Source organism: Lichenostomus cassidix, chromosome 4 (genome assembly GCF_008360975.1).
Source record: "Lichenostomus cassidix isolate B80296 chromosome 4, HeHo_3.0, whole genome shotgun sequence".
NCBI lineage: Eukaryota > Metazoa > Chordata > Aves > Passeriformes > Meliphagidae > Lichenostomus > Lichenostomus cassidix.
In genome coordinates, this window is record NC_139484.1 from 40,685,571 (window position 1) to 40,698,060 (window position 12,490).

At 35.8% G+C, this 12,490-nt stretch overlaps 1 protein-coding gene across 5 annotated transcripts in view; it reads right to left on the reverse strand.

The window, feature by feature from the left end:
- Window positions 1-12,490, reverse strand: part of FAT1 (FAT atypical cadherin 1) — a 104,906-nt gene that overhangs the window by 42,833 nt on the left and 49,583 nt on the right. For all 5 annotated transcript variants that reach the window (XM_085058820.1, XM_085058822.1, XM_085058821.1 and 2 more), the window contains exons 4-6: window positions 7,662-7,723; window positions 4,499-4,828; window positions 3,780-3,990 (exon numbers count right to left, since the gene is read on the reverse strand). In XM_085058820.1, the coding sequence (XP_084914946.1) occupies window positions 3,780-3,990; window positions 4,499-4,828; window positions 7,662-7,723 (603 nt within the window). The remainder of the gene's footprint in view (window positions 1-3,779; window positions 3,991-4,498; window positions 4,829-7,661; window positions 7,724-12,490) is intronic.

The window sequence follows — 12,490 nt, forward strand, 5'->3', positions numbered from 1 at the left end:
CAGACATGGAGTCAAATGTTTGTCTCTTGAAGCAGAGTACATATTATTAAATTTGTATATGACTATAGATAAGGCTGAAAAAGCTGCAGTACCTCCAAAGGATTCTCATCTCAATGTTGAGTATCTAAAGAATTCACTATCTCAGTCCTACTGAGATAGGCAGGATTCAGATGATGAGTGTTAAATGTTTAAATGCCCAATGTTTAAATATGGCCAAGTTCCTTCTCTGAAGCAAATTATCTTAATTTCCCTTGTGAAACTTTCAAATTACTCTTTGAAATACAGTTAAATAACTGTGTAGATCAATAGCTACACTCAGTTGCTTAAACATTTAATTGATCATCATCCTGCCACCCAGAGCAGACTGTCCCGAGAATACAATGTCCATTAAGTCCAAATACTATTAGCAATGATAAATATTGCCATTTAGCTACAATTGCTTTAGACCTCTCAATAAACTGCCTAAAATGGAAGAATCAATTTTTATTTTGGTCAAGCCAGTGCTTGATATGGCAAACCAATTTCTCCTAATTATGGCCATGTGTTTTTCTAATTATGTTTTACAAGGATAGCAGATAGCATTCAGATAGCATCTGAGTGCCTTTTTTCTTTAACAAGATTATACATGCTAAGCTTTGCAAATCACTAAATGCCTTTTATGAAAAGCCAAGGTTAGAAGTGAGAGGGTGAAGTTCCAAAGGTTGCAAATTTGAACTTAGTCCAAGAAAAAAACAGTAAATACTGAAATGGACCCCCATTCACATGTGAAAAGGATTTCACCTTTAGAAGGTTCCACTGCATGACAAACATACCAGTTTAGGAAAGATGGGCTGGATTCTGCTTCACTGGATTTGAGATACTGGGTAATGACCAACATCATGTAATTTTTCCAGTTTAATTGAAAACCAACTCCTTTTACTGGCCCAGCAGCAGTTTCTGAATCACTCAAATGGATAGGAACTGGACAGCATGCAAGGCAGCAGCTTTTTTCTTTTCTTAACAGATGTACATAATTTTTTTACATGGGCTTTGTGCAGTCTGTCAGCTTTGGAAGGTGAATCTAGCTTTTCCTTTTATAGCTGGCAGGCAAAACCATTTTCTCTGATGTCTCAATGAAGTCCTCTACATTTTAAGGGAGGAGTAAAGTGAATGGGCATGAATCACTACAATCAGTTTTCCTGACACAAGGACAAGCTCTCTAATCAACTTTTTTCCCTTCCTTATCAAGAAAATCACAAGGACCTTGCCTAAATTTGTAGTACTAATGATATCTGGTGATCCAGTGAAGCAGAACTCAACCCAAACTTCTGCATCTAGTACACTGAAAGTGTAACAGCAACAGTTTTGGCCAAAGCCAAAACTGGGTGCTCAGAATTGATGCTGTATAAATGTAATGATGACAAAACAAAACAAAAACGAACCTGTCACAAATGCAACCGTGAGCACTTTGATTTCCGAAGGGTTAATAAAATAAATAGTTTATAAATGTACGCTTTCATTTCAGATCTCATAATCTGGTAATAAATTATGTGATCTCAGCAGATACCTTCTGCTGTACAGTTCAGGTCACAAGCCATCTGTAAGATGTAAAATACTTCACTAGCAAGCTTGTCTCCTGGCTCAGCCAAAAAGAAAGAAAGCATGGAAAGCAAGCACAGAACACAAAGGAAAGCTGTCAATCAAATTCATTCATGCTATTAGAAACAGTAAAAGAGGGTAGTAAAGTGACCACCTGTAAGAATAGCCCTTAAACTTCACATGATCACATATCAAACTTTCCAAAACACTTTTGCTAAGAAAAATAAAATGTTTTTTTTTTTTTTTTACATTTGGACAAGTTATGTTCTTTCCCCATGGAGTTTTCTGAATATGTCTTTCTAAAAAGAGCAGGAAAAGATAACTCATTTTATGCATTAGGCATACAATAAAAATATGTAAATGTCCAAACTGTGCTGCATACTTAGAAGTAGCAGATCAAAATAATACTATCAGTCAGAATTCTGCTCATATGTACACACTGTTCAGAGTGCATAGCAGTTGAAGCACACTAAGAAAAACAATAGAAAAGTACATCCCCCATCTAATTAGCAAATTTTGCTAATAAAAGGCCCCAGAAAACATCACTGCTGTACTGTGTTCAAACTCCCCATACCTCTGAGGCTTTTTTAATCTACTCTCTTTCATGTCCATGAACTGCTCACCTTTTTTTGGCAATGTCACTTTCTTAACCTGTCCTTTAATAGACTCATTTTGGCCTACAGATATTTCTGTTTGCTGTTGACTGGCTAACCAGAATTCGAATTGGAGTACATAAAACCTTCTCATTTTTCCTGCTCACTTATTTTTGTACTTTCTGCTTTTCTACTCCTGTATCTGTGTTTGAGTGAACAGTGAAAGAGCAACCTCAGTTCCAAAATACCTCTAATACAGAAGTTGGCACCTATGAGAATGCAAGAAAGCATCCTCAACTTTTTAATCCCTCTACACAATTGTACAGATCTGTAACCCCTAGATTTGTCTAATCAAAACCAGTTTTTATTCAACTATAACCTATTTTGACAGGAACCTTTTTTTTTCAAGGAAACATTAGGAGAAACGATTAAAAATTCTATATAAGTATTTAATGCATTAGCAATGATTATCAATATCATCACAGGTTGTTCATGAACAAAGCATGATTTTAGGAAACAATTGCATCTGTTTCCATGTGCCTGAAAAGTTTTTAAAAACACCCTCCAGTATTCAGCATTTATATATTCTTGCTATATGTGTCAGTTTCATAAACTTTATTTTTAACTGTTGCTGTTCTCAGTATGCCTCAGGAAACATATGCCAGCAAAACAGATGTTTAAAATACTTAAATTACTGAAAAGTAACTTAAAATATGCTCTCCCCATCAACTTAACACCATAATCGTGGCTAAAATTTTCAGTAGTAACCAAGATGAAAAAGATCCTTCTCTCTCTTGTGAATGCAGTGGGAAATCACAGTCTGATAGACAGAAAGAGTTCACTTAAGACTGGAAGCAGTGTATTACAAGGCACATTTCCTGAAACAAAGCAATACCATTCTCCTTGAGTCTAAAGCACTTAAGACATGACAGAACTTGGTTTTAGCTTCAGCCATGCAGTGAACACTCTGCTTATTACCGGTGCTTGAAAGTCTAGTGACTTAGTCTAAATTTCAAAAAAGTACTATTAATTTTGTTACCATGACGTCAACATATAGTCATATTACTGGTTGGAAATCCCCTCTCACTGGTAGAGGCTAATATATAATTTAGTAGAAAGAATATGTACAGGAAGAAGATTGCTGGGTTAGGAACATTGCAAGCTTTCCTTTTAGTACTGAATCAAAGGACAGCAAACTGAGAAGCAGCACAGAGGAGAAGAAATCAATGTGAACAGCATAATCTCTCTTTGAGTGTACTATGCTGATTTGCAGAAAACTAGCGTTTTATTTCCTTTCCTATCATAGAGTCTGAGATTAACTTCATTAGTTTTAATTTCAATGACACAATATTCGTAAGTCATTTTTAAAACCTCAACACAGTAGATGTTTTGCAACTCAGTTTTAATCTTTGATACAGTGGCATTGATAAAAACTAATGAATTTTGACTTAAAATTAAATAAAGGGAAAAATCTGCACCTGCATTTAAAGAATGCCAAAACCTTGCACTGTTTAGAAGAGTGATTAAAACCAAGCTGCAATGAGCCCCCCAGTATCTCAGACTCCATGCATTTGTTTCTAATAATAAAGGCCCTTAAGGCATCCTTACCCGTTATGTCAAACCAAAGTGGTGTTCCAAGAGGTTCAACAGCTATTACACCAATCATGTGAGCAACTGGGTCACTTTCCATCACCGTAAAAGAAAAAAATGATTCCTCAAAATAAATAGGCTCTGTGGGTGGGATGGGCTTTGGAATCCATTCTATGTGAAGCCGTGTAGTCGAAGATTTTTGTGGACGACCATTATCTACAGCTTTAATCTGTGAAACAGACACATCTTTTAGGCTACAGGATCACATAACTCATTATGTCACAGAAACAGAAAGCAGTAATAAGCTCCAAGCATGTTTGCTCGTGTGAGATATTTCCAAAAAGGTTAAGTGTCTCTCAAAGTGCCACTTGCCCTTCATTATCTGGGCAGCAAATGGAGAAAAAGTATGCAGCAACTGATAGCAGCACAAACTGTTACCATAAATTCACTCTTATTTTCCTTTCTTCCTGAAGGTGAGTCAAACTGATTGTTTATGTTCCTCATCACATACATTATCTGTCAAGTTCTGGAAAAGAACAGCAGTTCTTGATATACAATACCAAAAATCTGCAATCATTCTCTAATAAAAACCAAACAAACCCACAAAACAATACTTCTGGATTTGTTGAAGCTTTCTTCCTTCAGATACTGCATCACTCACCTGCCAGCTACTGAATAAGAAACGAAGAGATAAAAGAACATTTTACATATTTATGATATACAAGACTTTCACTTACTGAAAGGATATCGTAATCCCTCGCTGCAGAAAATTTCTTTGATGAAACCACTCCAGTTTTTGGTTCAATAAAGAATTTGCCATGTTCATCACCATCTTCAATGCTGTAAGAGATCTCTGCATTGGGGCCTTCATCTTTATCTGCAGCAATAACTCGATAGATCGGCTCTCTCCTAGCAGCTCTCTCTCGCTCTGGCTTTCCACGCTCTGGAAGCCGAATTTTGTAGAACTTTTGCAAGAATTGAGGCTTGTTGTCATTCTCATCTAAGACCTTCACAATCACCCTTGCAATTGTTGATTTTGCAGGAGTACCGTTGTCTGTTACTGTTACCTGGTTTATTAAAAACGGTAAAGTTAGAGCTCAAACGTGGTCCTTCCAACAACGCTCCTCCCTAAATGAGATTTTCCTACAACTGCCTGAACAACTGTAAAGGTATCCCCTAACTTCAGTTAAAGAAATAGCCCAAAGCTATTAGCTGAGTATTTACAAAAGGCACTATGAAAGTATATTCAGCTATTATCTTAACATTTTGACACATTAAATGCAACATAAAATGCAAATATTCATGCTCATCTCTAACAGATGGCATGATTTCTACGTATGTGAATATCTGTTCCCTTTAGTACTTGTAATGGAACACCACCACATACCTTTCAGTTCACAAAAAAACACCAACCAAAACCAATGAGAAAATCAAAGCATATCCCAAATGAAGAATTTACAAGAGGCATGGGATAACATGTCCATTAACATAAAATTAACATTACCCTGAGCCAAGCAAAAAACAAAGGCAAATTTTAGAAAAATTCATTTGATTTGAATGCAACATCAGTTCTGAAGCCATTACTGACATAACAAAGAGAATGCTAAGACATGAGAGAATAACGTGAAGCTAATCTAAAATAACTGCATAAGTGCCAATTGGCACTCAGAAAATACTTAAAAATTGGGAATAAAAAATGGGGCATTTTAGGTACTCTTGTGTAAGCAGAAATGAAATAAAAGATCAAATTTAATAGCAAAAAGTAATAAACCCACCAACCCATCTGGTCAACATTTTAATGCTCAATTAATTAGCCAGATGCTCAGCACCTGGGTCACAATACTGTCCACCATTCTGCGCATTTCTGGGTTTCTTTCCAACCTATTTTCAGAGTTGTAAATATAAAATTAACACATGGGAAAACTTCTACTTTAGGCTGGGCTGTCTGTTAGTATCGCTCTGTAGTTAAGAGCTCTTCTGTCAGATATTTCACAGCCTTTTAGTAAAACTTTAACAACCAGTTGGGATTCAAAATGAACAAGTAATGAAGAATTATAAATTACACCAGCAGACAATAAACAATGCTCCAAACTAAAGACCAAGGAGCTTAAACTGCTATTTTATACATAATGATGAAAGTAGGAGGATTTATGTACCATTACGTGACATTGTAATGCTAAAAATAAACTTTCTGAGTTCTGTACATGTTAGCTTAAGGTTATAAAGTTAAGCTTAAATTAGCATGACTGCTAGCAGACAACTGCCCATAACATTACACCATGAGTGTGACCTCTGGTGTAAGTTTTGGCCCAGAACAAGTAGTGCACACACAGGTTGCTTAGCTGCAGCCTGAGAATTCGCACAATTCAGACACCATTTTCAACAGGCAACTTGGATATGGCCACCCTGCTCCAGGGATAAGGTGTAAGCAATCACAGCTATATGTGCCATGTGGCTTCAGGATCAGAAAACAATCCACAGCTCATTTTATTTACTGTATAAATATAAAACAAACCCCAGTATAATATGTAGAGAAGTAAAAGTCACGATATACCAATTTTAAAATCAATATACATAGCAGTGATCAAGAAATAAGTCGTAATTGACATGAAGTGCTTTGGGAAACTGACACAACCAGATTTAATGAGGCAATATGGAAAGAGAACTATATAATGGTTTTAAAATTTACAAGAATACTATGTCCAGTAGTAAATCAGATTTGTCATTTAATTAATTTTGTTACTATTACTTCTAGAAACAGTGTAGAGGAAATTCTGAGCATTGCTACTTAGGTACAAATAATTCTTTTCAAAGCTGGTACAGAAATGAAAATAATGATAAAAAAATTGTTCCAACAGCTGCATTAATCCATCTTGCAATGCACCAAAGGGATACAAAAGGCTCAGGAAGACTGCACACATACTGCAATTATGCAAAAGGATAGTTTGTGCTATCAGGGAATAAATACATTCATCTCCAAGTCTATACAGTCTTTGCATTCCTATTGGAATGCAATGACTGTATAGACTTGGAGAAACCCTTTCCAAGGGTTTCTCAAGTTTTGAGTAAGTCTACACTTGCTTCTCTGTCTTTCACATTAGTTTGGCCAACTCCCATTGCAGTCTTTTATCTACCATCCAGGACAAGAGGCACAACAAACATTTCAGATAAATCTTAGGACATAAGGATCATTGTGGATATTAAGTCTTCACTACACATGATGTACCATGTCATTACACTGCTTGAAACATTGTGAAACTGGACGACTTAAAGTTGTCTATGTGTTTTCCTTTCATGCTGTTTGACAGAGGATGAGAAAAGCTCTTAAATAAACTCCAGGCAATCAATAAAATGTAGCTAGATAAAAGCATTATGTCATGAGTTTCATACTCTTGGACACCAGCTCTACAATGCATGTCTTGCAATGGATGTGATTGGTAAATATGGTATGCAGAAAATAGGGCAACTCACATACGTCCTTTTGTATTCTCAATATAATAAAAACATTCTGCACTTCTTTTTCAGAAGGCTATACTCAGCAAAAGTTAGGCTGAAATAGCTATTCCAATAATAAAAGAGGAAGATAAAAAAGAGGAATCACACTCTTTTCAACAATCATGCCTTTGTACCATTTGAATGAAAATATTTGTTTTCAGATACAGAAAAAAAAATTGCATTCAATCTGTACCTTTACTCTTTTCTTATGAAACAGCCCCAACACTGTTTTTATAAGATAGGTGGTTATCTGCATTGCAACTTAATGAGCATAGAAGGAAATTACTTCTGATTCCAGTTCTTTAAATTCTTCATATAGTAATCAAGCCTGGCAAACTTAATTCTCTGTAGAAGATCAATGAACTTACAGTCACTGCTTTTCAGCAAGCTAAATAAATTATTTACCTCCAGTATGTGCTCTGCCTGCTGCTCTCGATCTAGTTTTCTGGATGTGGTTGTAATTAGCCCTGTAAACAAAGAGAATAATTAATCAGATCCGTCAAGAAAATAATCTGAATGAAGGTTAAGTTAAATCAGCAGTTTCTGATATCCTCATTCTCAATTTCTTCTTAGGTGGCCTCTTAGATTTTTGTAGAATTTATGCTTTCTTTAAGGGAAGGGGTGAGGGGCTTCCAGTCCTTAAAAGCTGTGAAAATATTCTTTGCAATCTGAAAACTGAGCTTTTGTAACACTTAAACACAGTTCAGTGTTCCAACACATCTGTGCATGCTATGTTTCTGACAGAAGTAATGAATGTAACTCTCTCACATGAAATCTTGTTTTCAGACAGCATTCATATGCCTTTTTCAAAGGGTGCTGATTGACATTATCTGAATTAATTACCAATCTCTTCAGATGAAACACCTATTTGTAATATTAGTGGTAAGGGCAAAAGAAGGATAACCAGAAGAGATGCAATAATAGAAAAGAGAGCAATTTATCTGTGTTGGTTTAATTTCACGATGACAAGGAGTCAAACACTTGCTGTTGACAATAGCAGAGAACAACCAGAAGTTTTTAATGAATGATGTTACATTTTGTCACAAGACTTTGACACACTCCTGATGGAAGATTAGGAAGGCACAATGGATTTTGCTTTACATGAAGGAAGTCCAACAATAAGAGGTAACAAAAAGACAGTGAAATCTAAAAACTGAAGGATCTTATTTGAATTAATTCTCCCTAACAGTTAGTTCCGAATTTTAACTATTGAGTTTCATGAAAAGTAAACTTGGTCAACTCTCAGTTATAGTGGAATGGTTTGCTCGTGTGGGTTAACTGTGTTGTGGATTCAGCCACAAGAGAATTCAGTTTCTTTGCTGCACAACAGTGATTAACCTTTTTGCATGTATAAGTTGGCCCCACAAACACCATCACTATGTTCATGTGGGACTGAGCCTGTGTTAGTAAATCTTGCTAGACCCAACTATCGATCAAAGCATTCCATATTCTCTGAAGCAGTAACACAGAGGACACTGCAATATCAGGAGTCATTTTATCCAACTATTCCAGCTTTTGACAGTGATAGGAAAGCATTGCCATCTTGATCCTTAATTGTCAAACTGGGAAAGCAATTACCCAATGAAGCATGAAATAGAGATGAAAATACAGGTGGCATACTTCATGTTCCTTTTTCTAACTATAGTGTAATTTTTTATATTAATAAAACCTTATATAAGGAAAATTAAAATCCACACATTAAGTTTTCAGAGTTGGTCTGCTACAATAAAAAAAGCCTTCAATTTTGTCTCTCGGTAAAAAGCAGAGTATGTAAGAAAAGCAATAAAGATTTCAATTTCACTTAAAAGAGAAAGGCCAAGAGAAACAGGATTCTATATCACAGGTGCATAGCTACTCAATGCCTCTGACAAAAACAGGTGTACTCTACTTATATCAACAAAATGGACAACCTGTACTAAATAATATGAACAAAACCTATATAAGGTGACATTACAGCTGTCAAATGTTCAAACAACTGCTCTCCAAAAAACAGGTAGTGCAAATAACAGCTGTTTCAATTATGGTCAAATCTGCCCTTGTTTTTCCAGCAATTTGGTTTGCCATCTTATCAAATCCATTATTTACCTAGTATTCTAGACAATGATGTGTCATTTTCTCCTGCTTTATATTTTTATGCTTTTACAGTACACAGAAGATACGTGTGCTATTTTTAGGATATATCTTTTGGTATTCTGAAGTTACAAAGAAAGGGGGATTGAAAATTAAAACATACAAAAACCCCAAAACAAAGAAGCCAAGCAAATAACAAGAAAAAAAAGTTGCATTATTACTGCAAATTTAGAAAGGGGCAGGGGAAAAAAGAGAATATTATGTGACAGTTCGCTATTAACCTTGAGGTAATATTTTCACATGGAGATTACAGAGATGTGAACAATGAAAGCTGAAAATATTTATGATCACATATACTAAAAAGCTTTACTTTCCTGGCTAAGTCTGGGCAACACATTTTGTTTTCACGCCTCTATGGGAAACAGAGTAGGCCTGTTAATTGGAAATGAACAAATGGCACAGCCAATGCCTCATCTGCTCCCTTCCAGCAAAGAGACTTTAGGTAACTTTAAGAAACACAAGTTCTTCTAAAACCGCTTTCTATTCAGCAATTCTGTAGAAAGTTAGCACAAGTCCTGCTAAGGAGCATTAATCTCATGGCTCACCAAACTTGCAAGAGAAAAGGATAGATTTCAGCATAGCCACCAAAGGAGTTGGCTGTTGAACAGCTGGGTTGAGAATGGAGAAAATCTCAAAAGCACAGGAAAAAGAAAGAAACCCTGGCAGAAATATCTCATGATGCTTGCATTTCCCTGAATATTCAATAGTTAGTCTACATCCCCTGACAATATTAAGATTCCATTTCTCACAATGGCAGCAAGTAACGAATTACATGAGATCAGAAAAATGGCACCTTTCAATAGCTTCCTATCAATTTTTTGGCATCAAGAGCCATTAAGAATGGAACCACCCCTAATAAATGGCAATTAATACTTAGAGGAAAAAAAGAATCAAACAAAAACCAATTCAAAAGATTTTTCTGCCAGCACTCAAGACAAAATTCCACCACATACAATTACTCTACACACTAGTGATTGTTAAAGAAAGTCTTGTTCCAGATAAAATTCCTGTTAATGAAATTGGTCAATACAATTCAAATGGGTAAGCAGAAAAATATCCAGCAAGAACAAAATATATATGCTTTGATCTGTTAAAACCTCCAGTCTTTTCAGGCAAGCATGCCACACTTCTGTTAAAACACTTCAGACCAATAACAGAAGGGCTTAGTCTTCACCATATATATCCTGTATATTCAGCAGAAACTAATGCCAACAAAGGAAATGTAACACTTCTGGATTTAGAATCACATACACATGCATGACATTCTTTTTATTTAACTCTTTACTGCTAGACACTTTCCCAAGTGCAAATTTAGCTCCAGTGAAGTGTTTCACTTCAGCTTAAGACTATAAAAGGCTTGATTATGGCAATCACTACATTTTGCTATTTTTTCCAAGTTTTTCTGTATTAAAGAAACAACAGATTTCATCCTTTCTTGAAGAGCTTTTCTGAATGATGGCTGTGATAATAAGGTCAAGTGTTCCTATGCACTGTGACTGCTGGTTAAGAGGGTTGGGGAGAATCTTTGGACCTAATGTAAGTCAGCTCCCTGCAACAAAAGCCACTGCTAAGCTCTTTCTACTGAAAACAAAAGTTAAGTTTTTTAGATTGAGCTCCATCTCTTTTCTATAACACTTTGTATATATGCTTGCTGTGCCTCTCCCTCTACACAAATAAACGCATGACCACACTTTTGCATACACCACATCCCCAGAGGAGAGGCAAGTAAAAGATTTCAATTAAACTCTGAAAAAGTCTATAAAACAATCAGTTTCGAAACTTATAATGAGGTGGGGAGAATGTGCTTACTGCTGAATGAAAAAACAGCATGTGTGAGAAACAGGTCACTGTGACAAACCATTCTATTTCAAAGCAAAACTGACTCAGAGCATTGTTTTGTCGTCATATTCTTGCATGTTCCTTCTGCCTCCTTTTATCACCTCCCTTTCTCAAAACCAACAGGAACAATAAGCTCCAGTAATTCACATCACTGACTATTTTTTCACCTGAAATCAATGTCACTATGGCAAGATGGGTCAAGCATTCTTGAGAAACACAAGTTCATAACACACATTCCTAAGATAATGATGAGGAAATGGCATCTCTAGTGAATTGGTGCAATTTTTTTCATTTAGTAGTATTTAAAAACTTGCCTCATCAGAAATATTTTCATAACAGGGGCTTAATAATTTAGAGAGTATTTGGATAAATCATAGCTGTTCTGCCTCACTAGCTGGAGAGCACTATAATCAACTGAAACTAACTGTAAATGGCTGTAACAAACAAAACAAAACAAAAAAATGTGCACAAGTAGCAAATACAATTGCATTCTCCCTTCATTCCTTAAGTTTACCTTTTGGTGATAGCTGCTGTCTATTTGAGGTCTACCTAAAAATTTAAAGAGTCACAACTGCATTCAGATAAAACTTACTTCAGATTTCTATTTCAAATAGTGGCAAAACAAACATACAAAAATGCAACTACAACACACAATTCTGTAAACATAAATAAAACTGCTATATTTGGAACAGAAATTAAAACCAGAAATCATACATCAGCAGGGATTTATTTCACCTCAGTTCTCAGCTACATCACATTACCTCTGTTTCTGAAAACTAGCACAACAATTTTCATTCAATGCTGAAATAGCAGTATCTTAAAAAAAGCATAGAATATTAGCTGGGAACTGTGTTAATTATCTATTAGCTATCTTTATGGCACGGATGATCTCAGTGATGAGAAAATGGCTTCAGAAAATGCTGTCTTTTCAAGGGAGGAAGGCTCAAAATTTTTATCTTGCTGTGTATACATCATGCATTCTCGTGCATTTGTGCTTTCACAAATATCTAGGCTTTCCAACTGCACATTCAGCTTGAGATGATGAAGATTCTGGAGCTGGATGGGAGTTTGGCTGTTAGACAGGGCTAATCTCCACAATGAATCAAAATAGTAAAGCAGATGCCAAGTGTACTATGCTGCCTCCAGTAAGTTTGAACCGATAGGCTTGATTTGTATTACTATAACACTATCTGAATTGCAGCATGTGAAAAGAAACACGGTTTCTCTGATCTTTGAATGCATTGGCACCGAAGGTTTAAGGACAT